The 25,995-nt window shown below is 38.6% G+C and overlaps 1 protein-coding gene across 5 annotated transcripts in view; it reads right to left on the reverse strand.

Moving 5' to 3' along the window:
• Positions 1–25,995, reverse strand: part of LOC144439528 (rho GTPase-activating protein 7-like) — a 100,300-nt gene that overhangs the window by 18,850 nt on the left and 55,455 nt on the right. For 3 of the 5 annotated variants that reach the window (XM_078128827.1, XM_078128830.1, XM_078128828.1), the window contains 2 exons: positions 1,494–1,565; positions 95–176 (listed from right to left, as the gene is read on the reverse strand). In XM_078128827.1, coding sequence (XP_077984953.1) covers positions 95–176; positions 1,494–1,565 — 154 coding nt within the window. Of the gene's footprint in view, positions 1–94; positions 177–1,493; positions 1,566–5,193; positions 5,238–9,930; positions 10,016–25,995 lie in introns of those variants that run through there. The other 2 variants (XM_078128831.1, XM_078128832.1) reach the window with 2 other exon arrangements.

Below are 25,995 nucleotides of genomic sequence, written 5' to 3' on the forward strand. Positions count from 1 at the left end.
ATTCAGATTCATCTGTAGACTCAATATGAAAACCAAGTACTCATTGTTCATGTATCATATATGAATACAATTTGTAGTTGTGAACTTGACTTACCTGAACAATGACTGGATTGAATCTCTATCTAAAAAATCATGGTCTTTGACAACAGATTGTATATCTATAGGAAACAAACAATCTGAAAGAAACAGAAATCTACATTGTTAAATCTATGTGTGGACGATATATTGTTGAACTGTGTTGTACGACCAAAGACTACACAAATCTACATTGTTAAATCTATGTGTGGACGATATATTGTTGAACTGTGTTGTACGACCAAAGACTACACAAATCTACATTATTAAATCTATGTGTGGACGATACTATGGCAAATCTGCCTTATACAACAAACCAAACGATACAGAAAACCTATAAGTACCGGTAAAAGTCAATAATGACAGTCTGACTTCTAGTGCACCAATTAATTTATCATGTCAAGTCCTGTCATGCTAGCATTCTCTACAAATAATACTACCTCTGAATTGTTTTACAAACACAACATAATGAAAGCAAACAGTCAAATATTTACATTCTAATGAGCCACATTGTATGAAAAGAATGTTGAAATATTCCTCCTAATATAATAATCCAAATTAATTGTCTGCAAAAAATTACTGAAATATTTCTCTTAATACTTGCACATATAAATGCAAACGAATCGATACTGTTTACAATGAAAAAATGCCAAAGTTTCTTTTTTTAAATCCCTCAGGAAAAATAATTATCTTAAATATACTGGGCTTGTGACTGTAATAGGTCTACTTAGTGGGTAATTGGTAATCATAGTAATCTGCTGTGCCTATAATGCCATGATAAGGACAAGAAGGGCAGTGCACAGGGTCAAAGGTCGGGGTGACTTCTGACAGGTGAATTTTTATTTCATTGTTTCTTATCAAAGGTTATTTGAATGAGGAATTTGTTTCAAAGGCAGGATGTTATATTTGAAGAAAAAAAATGATGCCAGGATAAATGTTTGGACGCCGATTAATCGTTACAAAAAATGTCAAAGTTTGCGGATTTTTTAATCCTTCAGAAAATCTGTTTCTGAACAATTTCTATACATTGTGATTCATTTCAATTCCGTTCCAGTTCTCTTTTGTTTGGAATTATTTTAAAAAATTAGTCAAATTTCATATTTTTTCCACTTCTTGTGTATTTTGGTTTGACAATGTCACATACAAGCTGTGAATGTCATACTTCATTCATATGGAAGACCGATTTAAGCATTGTTACAGTATCTAACTTACAGAAACAATCATCAGATGTTTTACTTTCCGACAAAATTGACAGGCACTGTATTTTAACACCTATACAACATAAAGCATGGTGAAGCAGGCGGAAACATTCGAGGAAATCAAAAAACTGAATTGAATTGGCATGATTTTTCAATTGAAAACTGAACAGACTACATTAATTCCATGTTTGCATTTAAGCATTACGGAAGCTGACTCACCTTCAAACATCTGCGCATACTGTGGAAATCCGGCAGCTTTTAACCATTCACACGCTTCAGCTGCTTCGATTTCTGAAATAAAGTATAAAATGCCTTTGTTAAACACGGTGTAATTTGACAGAATCACACGGCCTACACGTACACCTGTGTTGCAATGTAACACCCAGGATTACACAGCTACCAATGATGGTTAACAGACCTCAGAAACCATGGTATTCAGTGCCTTGTGTTTCCCATAGCGCTAGGAGAATCAAATATGTAAAAGAGTACCGCTACACATATTTTGTGTGAAAATGATTTATAAATACGCTTGCTTGCTTGCCGACACCGCAGAAAAGATATATTACGACATCAGAATATTTGCAAGGAAGACTTGATACAAAAGCTGGTAACAATAGTCTTAGATAACGCGAGTCACTGCACATCACATAACGTGGTGCTCGCAATCAGGCATTTTGACTGTTTACAGGAGAAAGTCGTTTTGATTTGGTATGCAAAACTGCATAACCAAAAATACAGTCTTATTATTCATACAAGCACACATGTTGTTTTCACCAAACGTGATTTCATGACCTCCACAGACTAACAACCTGTATAAAATATATAAGTGCACTTTTGTGAATCAATCACTATAGTCCTGTCCTCATGTACAATGTTGAATCGGTTTGAAAATGAATCAAAGTCAATTTTTCTGTCCCGACATTGGGGGTGGGGGGGTGGGGGTGGGGGTGGGGGTGGTTTCATATCAATTCAATGTAAATCGGTTCAAAACCAGGACATGTCAATTGATTCAAATCCATTGCTCACTTTTCTCATAGAAACCAGTTTTGAACCGACTTATAAACATTGTAACTGAGTCAGTTCAGTTTGAATAGGTTTTGAACCAATTCAGGTCAAAAATCAAATTCCAACAAAATCAACAAATCTCTTCTTCAGTTGTTCAACACATAAAAAGTGCAAATAGTTCATTTTTACTGAAAATAAGTCATAAATTGCACTAAGATTTAGCTTGGTGCAAAAAATCAGTAGATAATCATTTCTATAAATATCTGGTGTGCTAAAAAAACAGAAAAATTAAACCTTACTCGGGGAAACTAGAAATCATTGCATTCTTGTCTCTAGAGCATTATTGCTAACATTAATTGTTGGTTGTAGAACTGCGTGGGAAACTTTCTGAATACAGATACTTATTTCTGTCTATTTAAGATGTCCGTTAGGACTCCAGGGAGTCTACGCTATGGTAACAGAAAAACAAAAACCATGGCAACACAACACAACACAACTATGCTACCGAATGTCTTCTTGTATGCAACAATATTATTCTTTTGAAAAATTTAAACTTCAAAATATCATCCACTCTTAATTTTCACACCATTATAACATGTCACCAACAACAAAAATAACATTTCATAGTGGTGTTTCTGTTTATAGATTCACCTTCTTTACACAACGGCTAAAGTTCGAAGGAAAGGAAGATAAGTTGAAGTGAATGAGCGAGACAAACACTGGTTTGTTTACTGTTTGGGAAGGTAATGGTAAAAGCTACTAGCATCTTATGTCTTGCAAACGTCACTCATTGTCAGAACAAAGCAGATCCTCAAAATAACACCACTTCGATGAAAAGTACAAGCAACAACTAAATTATGATGTCATTTCAATTCAGTTGTGCTTGTAAAAAACACTCCACCCTTAGTCAACAACCGAATTAATTTGTCAATGGGTAAATGTGATCAAGTGAAGTAATGCGTTTACCATTAGGACAGATTTAACACAGCCATACATCTCCTGATCTATGACAAACACACTAAAAATAGTAACCAGATAAGCGAAAAAAAACACCTCCTACAGTAAATTGATTTTCAGCAAAAGAAAATTAGTCTACTTAGCTTGGATTGCAAAGACAAGAAAGATGTTTGAACACTTCACGTGATGACTTTGAGTGGAGCAATACATCTGTACACTCTCCATGAACTATGCTTGCCATTCATTCAATCATTGCCAGTGTTTGGAAAACTTGATGCGACCATTAATTTCTGACATAGCATACAAACATAAGTTACAATAAAAAATAAATAATCTTTTGCATTTGACAATACTAACATTCATACGGAATGCGTATACCTACTTTATGTTGAAAGCTTTCTGTGTAGAAAATACAGAGGTATAGTCGATAAGTTTCATCTCCTATGTGAAGTATGGCAACTGTAACACACGTATTAATCACACTTTTGACTAGCATGAACTATCGTACAGGTCAAATGGCCTGACATAGATCACGGCGAGTAAACAAACCCGGCATTGTAAACGTGCGAATTCACAACACACACCCATACCTCAACGATGACTCTATGTATGTATATCAAATAAAGATCTCTGGTACAGTCCCTTACCGGTAAGTACTTATTTGTTGTGTTGACGGACTTTCAGTGAATTTTTCGACATATCACAAGAAACATGGTTAAAACCTGGACAACAACGCACACAAACTAGTGATACTCTGGGATAAAAACCTCAAGTATGTTGACAGATCTATTAATTGGTCAAATCATAAAAAAGACCCACCAAAGTATTTAAAACCAAAACTGAAATGAAGTTACACAACTGTTACAAAGGTGACCCAAAGACTAATTCAAAATTTTCACGCACAATAGATAACACACACTTTCACCAAACTTACTGCAATGTTAGACTTGTATATGTTGTGGTTAGCACTATGTATCGCTGATACCAAGTTCGTCTGTGCTGTGTGTAATCATAGTTCATACTGTACGCAGTGCATCAGGAACATTGAATGGTAACAACTCAATCATAACAACCACTGTGGGTATTCCTAAATTCCCGCTTTCAGGGTACAATGGTGGGCAACTGTTTAGAAACATGATTATGTAACAAATACAACTAATTATACATATCATTGTTTCATTGTACCTAGAACAATAAGCCCCCCTCTACTTGTCATGGGGTGTGTGCATAGTCATATTCAAACAATACAGTACAGTTATATGCATAATGGTACACCATCACAACAAACCCATGCTGTTCCAAGTTTTCAAATCAGAAATTTCCCTTCACCTTGACCATGAAAAAAAAAACTCCAGCAGTGACGTAGGAAAACCTCTGATTACCCGTCTTAGTATAATCCTCGACCACATATTGATTGTGGCGTCTTTTCAAAAAGATCGGAACAATCAACCATGACAGGAACATTGAAACAAGTTTAGTAAGACATTACACATGGTATTTCACACGTATACACTTCATGGGTTCACTCCAAGATAAACAAAAGTGTGGTGACTGAGAAACAAAATAATTTTCAGGGAGAAAAAGTCACCTTTAAAATGATCACCAAAAACTGACCTATTTGCAGATATAATGACATTATCACACGCAAAATGAACAAAGAAAGAATATTAAAACAATAGCAAACTGGAACACTTTTTTCTACAAAAAAACTTGTAATCTTGATAATTTGTACATCTACTCATAACTGTGCTCAACTTGTGCTCCTATAATACAAAATGCACATAACAATACCCAATAAACAAAGTCAAACTGATATGTTGCTTTTATCTTCCTTGACCAACTTCAGGGTCTATTTTTATCGTATAGTGCACTGCCCTGTTGAAAGCTACATGGAAACCACCCCATTGTACCAAACCCATAGGAAAAAGAATAAGAAATAGTCTGCCTGAGATCTTACCTCAAAAATTTCACCATTCTCAGCGTTTTTGTCTCGGGTTATTCCCCTTGGCATACCAAATGCCACGTGTTTGTATTGGAGTAACGGACCAAATGTTGTTACTACGTTTATGCTAGCAACGTGACTAAACTAAAGCCGGTTGTATGTCGATGATAGATCTGATCGTGACGAAACAACTACTTGTCAGGGATATCTGCTACTCCAAACAAATTGCAGCCAAAGTCCAACAAATTACGTCAAAGTATGCTGAACGTCCCAGGATTCCCTGCTGGCCTGCTTCTGTATCTACCCTACCTACCTACCTACCAGGCTTGTAGTAGACTATGTCAACAGAACAGTTGAAGCCCATCAACTAATACTACATACAGTTTTCCTCTGTAATCACCTACAATGTACTTTAGTTGCTGACATGCGATAAGAATGATATTCAAATGTACATGTATCTGGACCACTTATTTGTTCAACATTTTTTTTTCTAATTTTGTCAATTATTTCATTGCAAAGTAAAAAGTACAACCTTGAGCTAATCTTTGAGAAGATATGATTACTATAAACTAAACGCCCACAGAAAATTTTTTGATATGAATCTCTTAGTTCTATTTCTCAGATTACAATATTTGTTGTTTATCCCAACACAAATGGCATTTAAGAATGAATTCAAAAATGGCATTTTTTTTAGAGAAATACATAAAAGCTTATATAATATCAACTATGTTGGTTCCTTTTTTTAAAATTATATATGAGAAAAGATGTTAAACTTAACAGTTATCAAGATACGACAGTATATTGGTAGGTAGAAGTATATTTGTGGCACCCCTCCTACCCGTACATCAACTCGAAAAAGTTTGAGAGATCTCTATCTCTTCCTACACTTATAAGCATATTAAATATTCATTCAACTATTTTTAACTATTTTTTTTTGATAAGATATTCTAAATTAAATCAACTTTTTCTAAATATTTTGTGTTTATATTATTTTCATTTTCAGAAAAATATGAAAATATTCACCTGTAGATCCAGAATCTGGTTGGGTTGAAGTAGAAAATATATAAATTATTGCGTTTTACCAATACTTCTAATGTACTTTTCCTATCTCTGGCAGTGAATATAAAATTTTCAGCTGCCGATTTAGAAATCTCAGTGGATTGGAGAAGAAGTTTACAAATTCAACTTTATAATTCACATGATCAGTACTGTGAATACAGGACAACCAAAAATTATTGCCACCCCCCACTCCCTCCATCATGCGATTTGAACCGATGAAATATGTACTGTGTAACATTACCACCCATTCACGTTCTGGTCTTTACACTTTACGGAAACACAGTACAATTGTCACGTATTATTAGAATATCTGTATCTAATACTATATATCTGGTGTGACAGTTATGTACACAAGTATTAGTCACTGCTGTTAATGTTACCACCTAAAACAGACAACTAATCCTGATAGCCAATGTGTGATGATCAGATCCTGATAGACCACACGAAAAAACATCGTTCAGATCGGTATCACTGCACCTACCTGTTCACAGCAGGAGAATCCAAAACGTAATGACAATTGTATTAGAAAGCAACTTTTGTTTGAATGAGTATAGTTGAACACTAATTAAAATCCTACAGCTCGTGAGATAACAGTGCTGACATGAATTCACCACTGTGTTTGGTATGAAAAGGTAAAATCTATTGAAGTGTAGCTGATTACCGAGCTGATGAAAATTGAATTCTTCGACATGTACTGAGGGCATCAAATTTGAACTTGTTCAAATAAAATGATCCCACCAGGGTGGGCACACAAAAACACATGTTGAATCTTGTTTCAAAGAATAACAAAGGCTAGCCCACTCTTCAAAGAAATAGCGGTGTTGTTTCAAAAGACACATTAGCCAGAAATAGCACTGTGAAAAGGGAACTATGCCTCAGGTTGGGTGCCGATAATGTGAACGAATTGTGTTCCTGTTCTGACTTATGTAACCCTACATAAAGCAATGCAAACAGGTACAATAATGGTCACAGAAAGAGAGTATTCTCTACTTTTGGAAGTACGACAGACAGAATACTGAGTGGGCTGAGTTTCTTTCACTTCTGTGTGCTTTCTGTGACAGGATGGGGATTACCTTGATCCATGAAGTCGACCTCCCTCTTCAACTAGTGTTACTTTATCAAAGGAAGTCAAATCTACCTGGATTCACACTTTTATTCACCAGACATCCTTCAAAACTATAATTACATTACAAACTGTGTTAGAATAAACTAACGATGTCTCTTGAGCACTGTCTTTGTCTCTCTCCGTCTTTCCCTTTCTCTCCACCCCCCCCCCCCCCTCTTCGTCTACCTTCCTCTCTCCCTTTAGTTTCTCACTCTCCCTCGTCTCTCCGTTCAAACCCTGCCTCTTAACTTTACAAAATAACGGCACTGAAAGGACCCGTTTTTTAATCTAAACGGGTGACTATATGTAATATTGCGCACTGTGTGAACAGACATGGCAGGAGGTACTACAATGTTGGGTATTCCTTTTCATTTCAATTTCCAGGGGGTTAAATTGTGTGAAGTTGAAACCATTCACACGGTCAAACAATCCAAACTCATCAAACACCCAGTATTGGGTGACTACATCAGAGATAGGAGCTCACACCTTGCTTTCAGTACGATGAAAACACACTTCTCTACAATAACACTGATATGAAGTATTTACTTCACACAGGTAACTTAACCCACAGAGTAGGATTTAAGTCACAGGGAGCTCCTGTAACACATGGCTGGCTGGTTGGGGGCATTACGTCAGACTAGGAACAATTCAACACGCTCCTGTACTACTTGGCTGGCTGGTTGGGGACATTACGTCAAACTAGGAACAATTCAAGACGCTCCTGTACTACTTGGCTGGCTGGTTGGGGGCATTACGTCAAACGTCAAACATCAAACAATACAAGACAAAGTGTGCAGGAAGTTTCCAAGTCATGCTATTTCAACATACTACTAATATATACTGAGTTGTAACTTGATGCTCATGTGAAGGTGGACCGATTTCTATGTTTTTCCGGCCATGAGAAGAGGTAACGAGGCAGAACGCCATCTACAATCTCATGATTATTTTGACCTTGGCTTATTTTTTGTAACTGTAATGCAATGTAGGAGGTGAAAGTACACTTCCATCCCCCCTTTCTGCATAACTGACTCTTCACAGGTGAAAGTACTGTCCCTAATCTATACAGTGTGCATAAAAATACAGAACTGTTCGAGTTATATGCAAGTAAACAACAACAACAACAACAACAACCTCAACAACAACAACAACAACAACAACCTCCCCCTTCTCTAGAACACCTGTCCATAGTGTACAGGTATCCATACTGCAAAGGTTTCCAAATTTGAGAAAGATTGATCCTTTTTTTGAAATTTTGAAACCAGTGACAAAATATTGAAACCATAACTAAGATTGGACACCCCATAATCCACGTCGTTTTTTCAAAGTTTTTGACCACAATTAGACCATCCATCATCATCTGAGGAAGTGTCAATATTACAATGAAACTTCTATAGCTGACGGGAAAAGTTTAAATCCTTTTCTTTTCACCAAGGATTTCTTTCATTGTGGGACCACAATTTGGTTATTTACAAAAGACTATTTATTGAGTGCAATAGCTGAGCTTGTTGTGAAATACCATAACAACTCAGACAAAGTACGTACAAACAGAAAGTGACGTTTGTTTATCCAACAGTAATAACCTTTACACTCTTTCTTTTGTTACATTGTAACACTGGAATAATTGCAACATTTAGCGGCCTTCTACGAAGTTTCAATATAGACAGGTGTCACTGGACTGGTTACCAAACGCTTAAGACTTCTGAATGTATTGATTACGTGTATGACACAATATTGCGTGTTATGGTATGTGCTACTGGTGTTACTCAAATCAGATGTATCTAAAAAATATTTGTCAGATCGTTACTTATTAAACATTTGGGTATGCATTTATGATTATACAAAAACCTAGTGCTTTCAGTCATTCTTGTCGTCAAAAACTTATAGATTTACACCTGTAAATGTTTTAAACTATTCAGAAAGTTAATGTTCATTTTCTAGAATAAAGCTGAACTTGACGCATCAGATCTTCTATTTAGGAAGACATGATGGGAGTTGGTTCTAAAATGGATGTGAAGGGGCTAAACCTGCCATAAAATAGTTTGCTATCTCCGACTAAAGTCATAGGTAAACTAAATACAACCATGTCAACTTTATACATATTTCAAAAGCAAACAAAATTTTTTTAAAATAAGCAAAATTGCATCATATTATGTAAGTTGAGCTTAATCAGCACTTTGCATGAAATATAATAGGTAAAAACCAGCTAACAGTTCCAAAGTTTTAAGTATTTTCTTTCAGGGTGGTAAAGTAGGTAAAATCTTTCAAAGTTCCCTACGTATTTCTCTCTGGGTTCCCCATCAAAATTATATTACAAGGTATATGAAATATATGCAAGTTCTATCAGATTTCCCCTTCCCCTCTTACTGGGGTCCTAAACCTAGGCAGCAATATTGATTTACTGTACCAATTAACTAAAGATGAAAATAAGTTTTTATATTGTGCTAGTCCTGGCAATAACATCTCAGCATCTACTAGCAGCTCTGTCAGAATCAAGTAACACATGCATGCATTTTAAAATCCTAAACACATACATACATACATGCAGTCAGTGTGGCACTTGCAAGATATAATTATCTTGACTTGCATACCTTGTTATTATCAGCTTATCGTAGTAGTTCCAGTTACTTGCGATACCACTAAACCGTGATCTTCAAAATCAGATCGATAAAAAATTCCACTCTCTCTCTAGTAACCTCCAAAGTTGTTGTGTTGATCAAATCACCGTTTAAACGAAAAACACAAACTTCCGCTCGTAAAGAAGTAGAGTTCTTAAGAAGTGAAGTCAAGTAACGCGAGGTCAGTAGGTAAAGTCCACACGTACTGACCGACCGACCGACTGACTGACTGCTGGGGCACACATACACACACGTAATAACTCCTTGCCTCTGGGTATACTAGTTTGAAGTGGTTGTGCTAACGGAAATAGCACCATGTGATCAAACAAGTAACATGAGTAGCAAAGGTCGATAACCAACCACACAGGCACCACTAGATGTCCAGTGAGTGACAACACTAATACCTGGATGATACATTGGACAAACATGGAAACTGATACTCTGTAGTTTACCTTCAGGTGAAACAATAGTATCAACTCTAAAACCGTTACTTCACTCATTCTAATCACTCAAGAATTAGGCATGCATGCGGCTATTCCTAGATATGCTAACACAGAATCACTCTGACCCGAGTGCCAACATTATGACATTAGCGCTATAGCTACAATTGGCCAATTCCTCAGCAACATTTACAACATTTAATTTTTAGACGGCATACAATAACCCTTGTGATTCATCCACAATATAAATAATCTGTTGATTTGCGATTACTGGTTGCTTGAGAACACATCCTCTAAAATTTACCTACGGTGGTCTCATTTAAATACATGTCACAAACATATTGAAATTGTTCATTAGCAGAAGTAATTGTAAGTCGATCATTATCATCATTATTCATGTTGAATTAAGATTTTGACCATGTATGATGTCTAAAAGAGAAACACATTTCTTTTGTTTCTAAATATTTTTTTCATTGTTGTATTTTTTTTTTTTGTTCTCATTCAAAATACTTCCCCTTTGTTCAAATTTAAGCTATTGTTTTGAACATTTGCAAACAGTTATATATAAATGCCTACAGCTTGGTTGGGGCATGTTAAGTATTATGGCCATATATACTATGTGTGGATGTCAACGTGCTATCAAATCATTGCTAACGAATCATTGCTAACCATTACGATTCGATGAAGAATAGCGCTGTACTAGGTGATACTTAGTGTGGATGCCAACACGTTATCGAATCATCACTAACTATCATGATTCGATGAAGAATAGTACTAGGTGATACTTTTCAAGGGTGGTTGGAACAAGGTATTGAAGCCAACTTTGCATTCAAATGCAACATTTTACTGAAAATGCTTGAAAAAAAACCACCAAGTGGATCAAATCTGTTTTGTTATTGGCGGCAACTTTCCCTCCAAAATTGGAATTACCATATAAAAAAAAAAACTTGTCGAAAGAAAAAAGGATTATTTGCATTGGACAAAAATCACATTAAAGTTGCTATTATTTTACAATTACAATTAATATGGTGAATGCATGCATGTATCTCATAGGAAGTTTATGGAACTAGATCACCAAGCTGAAATATTAATCAGAATGCATTGGGAGCGGAAAAATCAACAAAAAGTAATTCTTTGCACAAGGTGAAAACCACCAACAAAAGTGTCTACATAGTATATATACATACCAATGTGTTGATGTATATCTCTTTCCTTTCTGAAATTCAAGCAACACAAGGCTTCCTTATAACAACAGGATGGAGAACTTCTAGGCATATCAAATATTGGTTGTCATGCTGCAAGACCGGCGTTTTTGTTCAAACTGACAGCGACTGTAGCATGACACAGGATGTATATGTATCATATATGATATTCGTGACCTTTTTTTTTTGAATCAGTGGTCTGTGGCAAAGGCAAGTGAACACCTTGAGGTCAAAGTTCACACAAGAGGTGAGCTACCTCACTGATCGACTACGTCAGTATTTGACATGCTTATGAAACAGGTGACCCATTCTTGAGAGCAGTGGGCCATAAAATAATGCACAGCATACGTCAGAACTGGGAACGAAGTTGGACTTTTGATACAAGTGTTAAACATTTGGGACCTTTGCCTTACAACCGGACAATCTATGCTACCGATGGATGAGTGACGTGGTAACAGGTACCATCTTCACATTGACGTATTTTCAACACACAAATATTTGACGATATCATAATTATTATCTATTATAAGGATGACTTGACTTGTTTTTTGAAATCTGTCAACACCTGTGTTAGACCTTGTATAGATAGTGGTTACATCAGAAGATAGCAGGTCATGGTTTCATTCCTATGTTATCTGTGTTTTGAATTCAGTGATGAAAACTGAACACACAAATATACATACTTTACATTCTTTCACTACACATCTTGTAACCCATGCTTTGGTCTGTCATCAAAACAAGTCATTAAGAATGAGATCCAATGAGATCCCTAGCCTAACTAGATGCCTACCATGGCTTGCAATAACCAAGAGACTCGGCTATTGAACTGGACTGGCTTGATAGTTCTGGTGAACAACATATCAAAAGCCAAATATCTACAAGTCTCTCGGCTATGTAAGTCAAACCCAGCACAAATTTTCTCTTATTCCCAATGCAAATAGGCAAAAAAAGTGTGTTTCTGGTAACCAGTGTTTTTGCTAAGGTTTGGGAACCCCGGTAACAGAAAGGGGGAAAGAGGTAAAACTGGTAGTGCTTCCCATGCAATGTATCATAGTTTAGGTGGGGAACCCCGGTAAAATGATGTGGGAACCCCGGTAGATTTTACCTACTTACCGCCCTTAAATAAAACACTGGGTAACCCAACCAACACTAGTTTAAGCTGCCGACCCTAAACATTTGTTTACATGCAAAAAGGTACAATGATGACAATTTATTTCTATTTCCCTGTAGATTTTCTTGCCAAAGTATCTTTCATTGTTTTTTTAAAATCACATTCTAGAGAAAAACGATGTCTTTTCAGCCTATAACAGCACAGTCTGCATATTGTGTTTGTCTACTTCTGAATCACATAATTGTCTTCATTTACTTCTTGTACACCTCATCAACAGATACAGAAGTATTGTGACCAATGAGTATCCTGTCTTGGGGTCAGAGTAAAAAAAAATTAAAAAAATAAAGTCCTGACCTACCTACCCTATTTGCTGAAATCATATTATAGGAAACAAAATTATTTTTGCCTAATCTTAAATATGTGTTGTGACTATTGTCTCTTTGTAATAATCACAGTAATACTAATTTCAATGATTTGTGTTAGTGCTTTTAAAGTGTTATCACAAATTCAAATTGCCAATGTTGGGATTAATAAAGATATTGACTAAGTCTTTACCCATTGGGTCGATTCAGCATCTCTCCCCGCTCTAATAAATTAACTAACTTTATTATAATATTTCTACTATCTCCATTCCCTAATCATAAATCAATCCCTCCTTATAACAATAAATCAATGAATTATTGCCATCATATTTCAACCACCCCCTGTCAGATCAATTGACTAAACTTCATATTTCGACTATCGGTACTGTAAACGATATTTCAGTATTTTCCTTGTTATTATTCAATTGCCAGAAATTCTCTCACTATGTAATTTATGTACGAATAACAAAATGCACTAAGTTGTTTCCATAGCTCTGCCAGATGAATCTTTTTCACCTAACCTTAATCCTACTCTGAACTGAGCCTTTAAAAGTTTAGCTTATCCTTCATTTCTGAAATAAACAAGACTACCAAGGTCTTTGAAACTTTTGAGTACGACACTAGCCTAGAGGCTTTTCAACTTGACAATGTCGTTTGCCAAAGTGTTGTGTCTGATAGACATTTATTATTCTTTGGGCTACTTATATACTTCCCTTGAATGTCTAGCCCTGAGAGTTGGCTGTCTGGTTTGAAAATGTTGTTTGTACTCTGTCAAGCTAGTAGATATGTCAAGTCAGATGGCCAAGTCTCTGAGCTATATTGTCAAGCAAGTATGTCAAGTCGGATAGCCAAGTCTCTGGATTATACTGTCAAGCCAGTATGTCAAGTCAGATAGCCAAGTCTCTGGGCTATACTGTCAAGCTAGTATGTCAAGTCAGATGGCCAAGTCTCTGGGCTATACTGTCAAGCCAGTATGTCAAGTCAGATAGCCAAGTCTCTGAGCTATACTGTCAAGCCAGTATGTCAAGTCAGATAGCCAAGTCTCTGGGCTATACTGTCAAGTCAGTATGCCAAGTCAGATACCCAAGTCTCTAGGCTATACTGTCAAGCCAGTATGTCAAGTCAGATAGCCAAGTCTCTGGGATATACTGTCAAGCCAGTATGTCAAGTCAGATAGCCAAGTCTCTAGGCTATACTGTCAAGTCAGTATGTCAAGTCAGATAGCCAAGTCTCTGGACTATTGAATGTCTTGATCAATATCAAAATAAACAAAATTTGGTCAGTTATCCTGACTTGACCAAATAATGTCTCATCAGACTTCACTGAGTGCCTTTCAACGACCTACGAAAGTGCATACACACACACATTTTGTGTGAGAAATTCCACTACAGCACAAAGATATAGGTCACCTCCCACCATAACACACCAGTTGCATTCCTCATAGTTATAATGCTGTCATCACAGCCTAGCAGGGAGTAAGTACATGTCAAAACTAAACAACCATAAATCAGGTTTTATTGATATCCCAATTGGACTAGAAAGTAATGACATCATTCTTAAAAATACACACAATCATCTGAGGATCTACAAAGAATTGCTCGATAATTAAGCATATGAAATATTCACACCCCTCAATGAAGCAAAGTCGCTATCTGCTTTATTGTTCTTTTGTCTGATTTACCACCATTGGTTTGTCATTAAAACAGCTATAAATTACGACACCCTAGTGGACTGCTGTAATAGTATGTATGACCTGACCAAAATTCCAAATGTCTGAGATACAGATTATATCCATTTACATGTAATTCTGCCCTAAACCTTGAATTGTATGGTATTAAACAGACGACCTCCTTTGTTTAGAGGTCATATTTGCACCGATTCAGTCTAAGTCATAAATTATACTTGACTGACTATATTATGGTATCAAACAATCAGGGTTTTTTTAAGCTGTATTCTTGGTGATTATGTTTTGTTTGAACATGTTGAGCTCATCTCCGCAAACCTGGGACACTGAAAACGGGACTTCTTAAAAGTGAATGAACAATATTCATCTACTTGACACTGGATTAATCTAATAATGAAGTTGTCACTGTCGACAAAATACTCAAATTTTTTAAAAGTACAGACTGGCATTGTCATGGTTACTCATATGATGCAGTTCTCTTTATCTGAACTGAGCATTTTGATAGGAACAAGGAGATATACAGTCCGGCAGGAGGGGGCTGATATGTACAGTCACATGAAGTCACCTGTGCATTTTGCCCATAGACTTGGCTATCTGACTAGACATGCTGGGCCATCAGAGTTTGTTCTGTGAACGACATTGTCAAGCTAGCTAGCAAAATCTCTGGGCTAGAGTGTATTTCCCTCAAAGACTTGCTTTACTTTATAATTTGTCATACACACAATATGAACTCTGATGGGGTTGATACGTAAAGTATTACAACATACCTAAAGTAGTGAATACACTATCAATAATTACAATACCTTACTATTCAATACCTTCCTAGCCCCCCCCCCCCTCCCACCACAACACACACACAGTTGTGGTGAACAGCAAATCTCAACACTGACCTTGTCTGCCCTCCTCTAGATGCTATACTATATATAGCCTCTTCAAATCTCCAATACCAAACCATTTGGTTTGCTTTCTTCCACAATATGCAAACATGTGTTAGACAACAAGTTACAAGAACCATCCAGGACTGGACAATAAATGCTATAAATATATTTAGGCTGCTGGCCAAGATCCAATTGACACTGTTTAGTTTTTGTTCCCTACCATTCAATCATGGTAAATCTTTGATGCTGTCTTAGGGGACATGATTTATACAACAAGCTGGTTATTGCTTGCTCACCCTAGATTTGACTATAAGTACCGTGTGTCAATGTTAATTGTAATGTAAGTCTATCATTTCATGATATAGCTGTATTCAATTATCAACTGAGTCAGTGTGGGTGGGTTGGTGAAACATTTTCCCATGGCATCTTAGCTTGTCTCAATTATACATCTACCCTGCAAAACTACTAATATTATTCCCATATCACCTATGTCTCTATTTCTAGTTTAAAAGATATAAATTAACCAGGAGTTATTAATGTCTACTGGCAGCAACCTTTGCTGACTGTCTGATGTTCATTAATATTATCACACCAGTAAACGTCAACATCCCATCAATATCCAGAATTGTCAGAAAGCCTATCCTGCTTTTGTCTAAATGAAGTGAGTATGATTTAATTTCTATGCTTGTTTTCCTTCTACACATTGCAGGGTTGTTGTTGTTGTTGTTGTTGTTGTTGTAATGAAAACACAATTTACAAAAATAAGCCAAAGGGTCCTTGTTATGTGAAGTGTATACGATAATGAAAAATAATAACATGAGTTTTTATATATCACTTTCCCACTGTGTGTTCAAACCTTTCAAATCGTGATTCACAATGCGATGAGTAAGACCATTGATAATAAAAACAACTCAATTTTACACCACAATCTCAAAAGTAACACTCCTGTAATCCTTATTGTCTGGTAAGAAAGTTCAAACTACCTTATACTAGAAAGGCAGAGTGACTAATTACGGTGTTAGGGTAGCCACAAGGGGAACTATTATATTCAACTCAGGGGGGGGATAAACGTCTTAGTGGTCAAATTAACGGATATTGGTCTGACAATGTGGTCAATCTTTGTAGGAGAAAAATATGACATTACGTATTAACGAAAAATTAATCGTGAAGTAATTTACTGATTTTTCCTGGTGTGGTTTGATACACCAAAAAGGAAGATTGCGTGTGAGTCATCCAGTCTTGCGCTTTGCACACAGCCATCGTAGTGTCAATTTTAATAAAGTATTTTATCTGTTAATTTTTCTACAAATAAGGGATGATTAGAATATGAATCACAAATATATACATTTATAGTAATTATCTCACTTGTATATTTTGAACAAAATGGTGAGCATTAGTTCTGTACCTTTCGACGTTTTCCAACTTTCACATTTAAATATAAGACAGAAGTGAATTACCATATAATTAATTATTCAGAAAAAAAACAATATTTGCATATCAAATCATGCAAATAAATTCATTTTTGTTTAAAGGTGGTGAAGTATTCAGACAATTTCCTGGGGCAATCGGAAGGAAACGAGGCCACCACGCTTTGTTTGATAAGTGTCTGCTTTGTAGAAAATTCACACTATTTATTTAAGTCTCAGGTCTACACGACACACTTCTGAAACAGGTGACATGGAGAATCAACCTCTTGAAGAAATAAAAAAGAACTTTTTTTGTATTGAATATCGGTCAACATTTCCCACGGGATAGAATCTATAAGCACGTAAAAGGGTAGGCTCTAACATATGGAATGATCCCCTGAGGAGTGAAACCTTATACAGTGCTATGAGTTGCAGACAAACTGCAACTCTCAAGAGCTCTGAGAAAAGTACTTTCTATTCACGACACTCCTAATGTAACTTGATTTCTTGGTAAAACACACACCGGTTGGACAATGCCCGATGGATTTGCAAACTGTGTTTGACATGTGATTGGTCATAGGGGAACTAACCTATAAAATGCTTTGGCCGATATCCTGGGTTTGAGTCAGAGAGAGAAGTGTGGAAACTCTACCTGGGCTTGAGTCAAAGGGAAGTATAGAAACACTATCTGATCAGCTTGATCTTCATTTCCCTCTCAAATTTCATTTATCATTAGTTTTATCAAGTATGGAATAATTCTCACTTGCATACGGAAACTTATATTGTCATATAATACAAACCCAAATTTTAAAATTCTGAAAACAATCACTGCAGGAAATCCCCTACATAAAATGGCACATACAATGAAGCATGGAGTTCCCCTTTTTTCTCGTTTTTGTTTCATTTTACAACAATTTTAACATTGTAGGTGAACATGTTCATTTGAATAGCCTGCCCTCAAACTATTGTTTTCATATCCCTACTAGAACATACTTATATGGGTATTAATTTTTCTGGTCAGACCGATATTTCCGAACACTAGTGATATCAACTATAAGGAATGTGCACAGTTTCCGTTCTTTTGACATACATTGTCCTTACCTTCACACCTCAAAAGGCAACTCACTCTGAGATTTCTACTTTCCTTTCATGAAATGGACCACTCTAATAATATTTTCTATATCACAACTACCTATCTTTGTCATGGTTTTTTTTGCTATGGCTTGTGAAATCTTGGTAAAATCGTTTAAAAGCAGAGTTTTCTTAGTTTCTCTGCACTGTCGTCCCATAATTCTGTTTGGGATCCCTGGTAAGATGACTGTAGAACTTACATAGATATGCCAACTTATTGCCCCTTAAGAAAAAACGTCGTTCACAAAACAGCATTATTTTAAAGAAACTAGACTTGAACTTAGGTTGAATTTGAATGGCATTACGGTGATATCATAAACTCCTAGTCAGAATCAACTGGCAGAAAAAACAGACTTTTTTCCCACAACGGGAGTGTCCAGCCTTCACTTTTGAATTGTTTTGTCCTTCATTTTATGAAAGCAAAACAAATTAGTGTCACCTTTTTTAACAAAATGGGCTCAAATTGTTCACACTTTTACTACTGTAATGGCCGTCCACTTTTTCACATCAAACTACCATACTAGTAAATTAATGGCATCCTTGACTGTATAACATTGACCTCTCCACAAAAAGGTGTTGGGGTCAACAAAACATTTTCGTAACTTTCTCCCCAAGGAACTGATTTGTAATGTAAGAGAAAAGGAATACTGGTTCCATAGATTCCACACTAACAGATAAACTCGGAATTATTTTGAGGGAAAAAAGAAAAAGTGTGATTTGTACTCACTGAAGATAAGAAGACTTCTACGTGCAACTTCCGTAGCAGAAGGCATGGCTGTCTACACTTTGGAAGGTCAACAGACAAGTACAGGACACAAACTTTCACTGACTCTCTTAATCCTAGGTCCAAGTAGACACTGGTGATAACTTTTATGATCAGCGGTGCAATATAAGATTCCGGGTACAGAATTGATGTTGATGACGTATCAGAAGTTATGGGTATACATGGGAACACTTGGCTACCCAACTTTAGTCACGTCCACTCTACAAGAGAGTCACTCTTCTTGAACGACCCCCACACGCCCACAAACAAACCAAATAGGAAACATACAAACAGACATTTCCCTTGAATGCTTTGCTTGGCGCCACAACTTAATATGAGCCAGACACATAACAGAGTCTATCAAACAAAGCAGAACGGGGCAAGTATTTTGTGGTTCTCCCTATCTCTACTCTATATAGGGTAATGGGGACGGCCTGTCCTCCCATTAGCTGCTTAAGACACGCCCACCTTGAAAGCCTGGTACTATACATGTGGTAAAACCGCAATGAAAGCTGGTGTACATTATTAGAAAGTAGTAGTTATTCCACTCCACTTCCTCCGCTGACAACTTAGCTCCGAATCTTTTATCCACCTATGACCGGTATCTTTTTTTCAAGTGCACTCAACTGGACAAAGATTTAACTAAGAACGGCAACATGACAGTCGGTGTCTCTTTTCATTTCAAAAGAACTGTCTTTTTACCTTCCACAGGTAGAATACAAATTCCTGTCAATTGTCTGAAATGTGGAACAAGTTTTCTAGGGTAGATTAAAACGTTAGCATTATACCTATCGCTTATATATTAGGTTGTTCTCAAAATGACAGCCCAAGTAAAGTCAATGTAATCTTGGACACAAATCTCTTACAGAAATGACCAAAGCCATAGATGTCACCATCCTAATTAAAAATGCACTTAAACGGGGAAAAAAATGTGTTTCTGATAACACATGCCTCTGAAAATAGGGTAGGTCGGTCGAGATTTCATTTTATTTTATCTTTTTAGTTGTTTTTATTTTTGAAAAATATTGCTTCGACTCAAAACTGAACAAAATGTCGGTCACAAAACTCCTGTGATAATTTGATGAAATAAATACACAGACATCACTGGGGAAAGAAATATAGTGAGATTTATCACAACAACAGACATGCTTCGTCTAATCTGTATGATTATATCGTCAAAACTTTGAGGGGCTCCAAGAAATGTGTATGTACATGATTATTCTTTCCGGTACCTCTCCATCTCTTCCAGGTACAAGATACTGATCAAAATTGAAATGTTCCCTGCCTTGGAGGAGCCATTGAAACCAAATGATGCACACAACTCAAGAGTTGACTAACTGAAAGGAATACGTTATTGTTGTTGTTCTACTCGAACAAATGATAAAATATCATAGTTCTAGTGTTTCAATATCATTTACAGTTCACAGTTTGATTGGTGATGAGGAAAGAGTGGTTTTATACAAGGACTGATGGTGGTTTAAACACAGGGATGTTAGGTTGGAAGGAAGAGAATGTGGTTGTACCACAGAGGGTGGGTAATCTTACAGGTATAACAACATTATTAGACAAGACAACAGAGGGGTCATATCAGGACAGGTGGTGGTTTTCCACTTATAGAGAATGCTGGTTGTCATGGTAACAGAAGGGTCATTTCAGGACAGGTGGTGGTTTTCCAGGTAAAAGAAAACTGGTTGTCAAAGAGCACACACAGGGGGCATCATATCAGGACAGGTGGTGGTTTTACAGGTAAAAGAATGTTGGTTGTCAAGAGACGGAGGAGTCATACCAGGACAGGTAGTGGTTTTTCAGGTAAAAGAACACTGGGTGTCATGGTAACAAAGGGGTCATATCAGGACAAGTAGTGGTTTTGTCAAGTACAAGGCCATCATGACCTTGAGTCACACCACTTAAAGTTTTATGTCAACTTTGGGTATCCACTCCCCAACTGAGTCATATGACAATATGTAAATTTGGAAACTCAGAGAACTGCCACAACACATTACAGCTGGCTGTACTCTAGCCCATTATTTCGACTTTTTTGGTGTATAGTTGCTACTATTCTGGCCCACCGTCTCAATTTTTTGGTATATAGTCGCTACTATTCTGGCCCCACTGTCTCAACATTTAGGTATATAGTCATTACTATTCTGGCCCACTGTCTCGACATTTTGGTATATAGTCACTACTATTCTGGCCTACCGTCTCGACTTTTTGGTGTATAGTCGCTACTATTCTGGCCCACAATCTCGACATTTTGGTATATAGTTGCTATTACGCTGGCCTTCTGTCATTATTACATTTTGCTCTGTTGTCTCTATACTTTGGTCTGCCATCTCTTTACTATAGTCCACTACTTCACATTCTGACCCACTGTATCTACTCAGGCCCATCCTTTCTATACTCTGGCCTATCAAAAACATTCTGATCTACCATCTCTATACAATATATTCCAATGCTAGTCTACTACTGTCTATTCCAATGCTAGTCTACTACTGTCTATGCTTAGCCAAGTGATTTGTCCTGTGTCACTTTCACAAACTATTACATGTAAAATGGTGACAGTCTGTGACAGTGACCACAAGTCCTATATAGACAATCTATACTCTGGCGTATCAACTTCTTCCTTCTCTGTCCCCTGGCCAACTGTCTGTATGTGAACAACAGTGTGATGTGTTTTTTATACCCTACAAGACAACCAACTGAGTGCATTCATAAACATTTCAATCATCACCGTCATCTAAATGATATGTATATCTCCGGTTAAAAGGGAATTGAAGTTTCTACCGAAACTAATTTCTGTGAAGAGAAAATACTCACCTTTATTATACTACTATTGGGTTACCCTTTTGCTTTTAGCCTAACTTCGCAAAATAAAGTCGTGACCCCTGACCCACCTGTGGCTATCCCATGATGCCCCTTTTCCCGCCAGTACTAAATTTTGTCATATTAACAGACAAAAATACGGAAAAGTACACAAAACAGGAACTGTGGGGTGGTGGGAGGGATTCACATAAAGGTGAGTATTTTCTCTTCACAGAAATTAGTTTCGGTAGAAACTTCAATTCTGTTCATCGAAAATACTCACCTTTATTATACTACTATTGGGTTAGAATTTGTCAGCCAATTAGGAGGGGGGAGTTCCTGACATCCCAATTATACCATGTGCTGACTGACACAGACTGGACCCAGAGACTGCAATTCAGATGCATCCTGGGCCATATCTCTAAGATAGTAGCTTATAAAAGAATTAGGAGAACACCAGGTAGCAGCTTTGATCACTTCTGCTACTGGAATTCCTGCATGTACTGCCCAAGAAGTTGAGATGGCTCTAACTTCATGGGCTGTGACCCGGGATAACCTTAAACTATCATCAGATGCTTCCTGGTATGCCCATCTGACTGTCTGAATAATTCACTTAGAAATTATGGCTGCCGAACAATCGCTCTTGTTGTCGGAGTCATAAGGGATGAAGAGACGTGATCTCTCTCCTCTGAGTGAGTTTGTACGATGCAAATACCAACGTATGGCTCGAACCGGACAAAGTAATCTCTCTTGTTTGTCAGAACCTACCAAATTAGAGAGAGGAAGAAGGGTAATGGGGGAAGAAAAAGACCCCAGTACCTGGTTCTTTGCTAAGAAAGATGGGTGAGGCCTGAGAATTACTTGTGATTCAGACCAGGTAATTCTCCCCTTGCTCACATCTAAAGCATGGATCTCACTGCGTCTTCTGCCAGACGCTAAGGCCAAGAGGAAGACTGTTTTGAGTGTCATTGCTCTCAATGAAACTGATTGCATAGGTTCAAAGGGAGCTTTCTCCAGTACCCTCAGGACTAATGCCAGATTCCACTGAGGGACCGAAATAGGTTTAGGAGGACACTTGATATGGAAATGCCTAATCATGCTAGACAAAACTTTATCTTGACCAAAGTCTTTGCCTCCTGTACTCTTAATGGTAGATGCAATTGCTGCGCGGTATACCATTATAGTTTTTACAGCAAATTTCTTAACATTAAAGAGAGCTAACAAGAAGTCTGCAAAGTCTCTGGTAGTGATATGGATTGGATCAATCTGCCTTCGCTGACACCAATCACAAAATCGTTCCCATTTGCTATTGTAAGTGCTGAGAGTACTTGCCCGCTGCGGTCTTGCGATAACCGCGGCAGAGTCAGTAGAAAATCCTTTCTGAACGAGGGATTTCTCGATAGTTTGAATGCGTGAAGACGAAAACTCTCTAGGCTGGGGTGAACAATGCTCCGACCCCGAGAGAGAAGGTCTGTCCTCTGTGGAAGCCGAATTGGGCAATCTACTAAAAGAGACAGAAGCCAAGGGAACCAAGACCGATTTGGCCATAGCGGTGCTATCAGAATAAGGACTACATCCTCCTCCTGTACCTTGCGAAGGACCAGAGGAAGAATCACTATTGGAGGGTAAGCATACGCTAATATTCCCTCCCATGAGATTGACAGCGCATCCATCGCTAATGCCCTTGTGTCCGGAGTTGGAGCTACGAACATTGGCAGTTTTGCGTTGTGGTAAGTTGCAAAGAGATCCAGCAGGGGGGTTCCCCAGTGAGCGAAGACCTGATTTGCTACCTCCTGGGGGAGATGTCGTGCTCTTAGGGTTATGTCCCTCTCTTTGCACCAAAACATCATGTCCCAGAGCAGATAACAGAGGTCTGGTGACTTTGTGCCCCCCATTTGTTTACATATGCTACCACTGTCGTATTGTCGGAGTGGAGCAGTACGTGGCGAGTCGACACCAGAGTCTCGAATTGCACTAGGGCTAGAAAGACTGCCTTGAGTTCTAACCAGTTGATGTGTCTCTGACTTGTTACTCCCCCCCACTGACCTGAGGCCACCTGGGAGTCGCAGTGGGCTCCCCATCCCTCTTTCGAAGCATCGGTGAAAAGGGACAGGTTCGCTTTTTGATACGCTAGGGACCTCCCTTCTAGCAAAATGTTCTCGTCCACCCACCAAAGCAGGTGCAAGCGGAGAGACGGACGAATAGGAATCTTGAAAGAGAGGGGGTGTAATGATGGGCGCCAGAATCGTGAATCGGTACATGAAAATATGCGTCCTTTAGATCGATTGACGCCATCCATTCCCCTGGCTGAACAGCGGCGAGAATGGATCGCGTGGTCTCCATCTTGAACTTGGACACGGTCATGAATTGGTTCAGTGCTGTTAGGTTCAGAATTGGGCGCCACCCCCCCGATTTTTTTGGCACCAAAAACAGGTGGTTGTAAAACCCTGGACCTGCATTGGTAGCGTTCACCTGTCTGACTACCCCTTTTTTGAATTGCTTCTAACAGAGCTTCTCTTTTTTGCTTGTTGCCTGGAAGCACTGTGACAAAGGGAGACATTGTAAGTGGTGGGTGACGTTCGAACTCTAGGCGATAACCCTCTCTTACTATTGAAAGAACCAAGGAATCGTCGGTAATCAGCTGCCACTCTTTGGTGAATGACAGGAGCCTTCCCCCTACTGGCCCTACGCTTGATTGAGAGGGTGTAGTAGGGGCGGCAAAGAAGACGGGAGCACCGTCAGGAATGTTGCGCGAAACCACTTGCACCCCTCTCTGAGGGTGGTCCGGGTTTGCTGTCTTTGTTCGTCACAGACCACTGAGGCTTGCCTCTACCACGGCCTCGGGAAGTCTGTCTGCCCCGTCCTCGACCCCTCTGTGAACCTCGTGAGATGTTTGTCACAGGGGACTTACTACTGACTGGGGACTGTTTGAAGTTTGTATGCGGTTTCGAACGAGGAGTGTCAAAAATCAAACGCTCCCGCTGCTTTGCTTCGCTGGCACGGTTAGCTATAGAAGTCAAAGTGCCAGCAAATAGAGAAGGTGCATCAATCGGTGCTGCGCGAACTTCCTGTTTTAATTCTGTTGGCAACACAATTGAGTTACGACGCAGAAAAGCATCTCGCTGAAGGAGTAACAAGGCAGCACGTGACCTAGTCGTTTGCTCAGTCACGTGGCTAAGTGCTTTATTAACTACCTGCATCAGACGAAATATCTTCTGTGAGTCAGGATGGGCGGACCTCATCTCTGACACCGTAGTAGCAAGGAACCAATCGATAGAGGAGAATATCCGAAGGGATAATGCGTATCCTTCTCCTAACCGTGATAAGTGTTTATTATCAATGGTAGTATTCTTAAAACCATCACGATCTTGGTCAACAGCGTCAGCATCAGTGTCCAGCTCTGGAAAGTTGACACGTTGATCGGTTGCGTGGGTACGATAAGGTTTCCCTGGATAGCGGAACCAAGGGTACCTATTCATTCGCATTGGCGGCTGACCTGGACCCTTGCCACAAACCTCTGAGGACACTTTACCCTGTACTGAAGTGACCATAGCTGAGAGGGGGAGTGTAGCAGGTTGATACTCCGTCTGTTCGAGCTGGCCCTCCAATGCTAAGCTTGTCTCAGACTGTACCGAATTCGTTGCAGTGGGACGGGTACATTTATCTGGGAACTGTTGATAAACCCATTCAACGCATTGACTAAATGGAATATCAGCAAAGCGTTCCGGAGAGGGCGCTCTCCCCTCTGATTCAGAGGGCGGCGGTCTAACCCGATCGTCATCCGAATGGTCAGCGCCCCCAAGGAGGTCGCGATCCTCTGGGGCCGTTAAGGACATTTCATCGGGATCGCGTCTCCATAGGGATCCGAAACGTTCGCCCTGTAAGCGGCAGAAACGTGTCGGTGAAGACGAGGGAGAACGCTCTTCACGCGTTACCGGAATGCGTGGTCTGGAAGAGCGTCTCGGTGAAAGCGATGATCTACGATCCCCGCGCCTCGGTGGACTGTGCGAGCGGCGTGGGGAACGAGAGCGATCTCTGCGAGATCGAAGTACCCCTATGTCACGTTCCGTTTGCGGATTGCGTGAACGACGGTGGCACTGGGAACGGTCATAAGGCGGCCGTGACCTCTCTCTATCTCTATCCCCTCCTCCCCAGGGACCCCTAGACTGATGGGTATCCATGGTGGGGGGGTAACCATAAGGTGACCAATAATTAGGTGGAGGCCAAAACCCTGTAGGTTGGCCAAAGGCAGTCCAAGG

This window comes from Glandiceps talaboti, chromosome 8, assembly GCF_964340395.1.
Source record: "Glandiceps talaboti chromosome 8, keGlaTala1.1, whole genome shotgun sequence".
NCBI classification, from domain to species: Eukaryota; Metazoa; Hemichordata; class Enteropneusta; family Spengelidae; genus Glandiceps; species Glandiceps talaboti.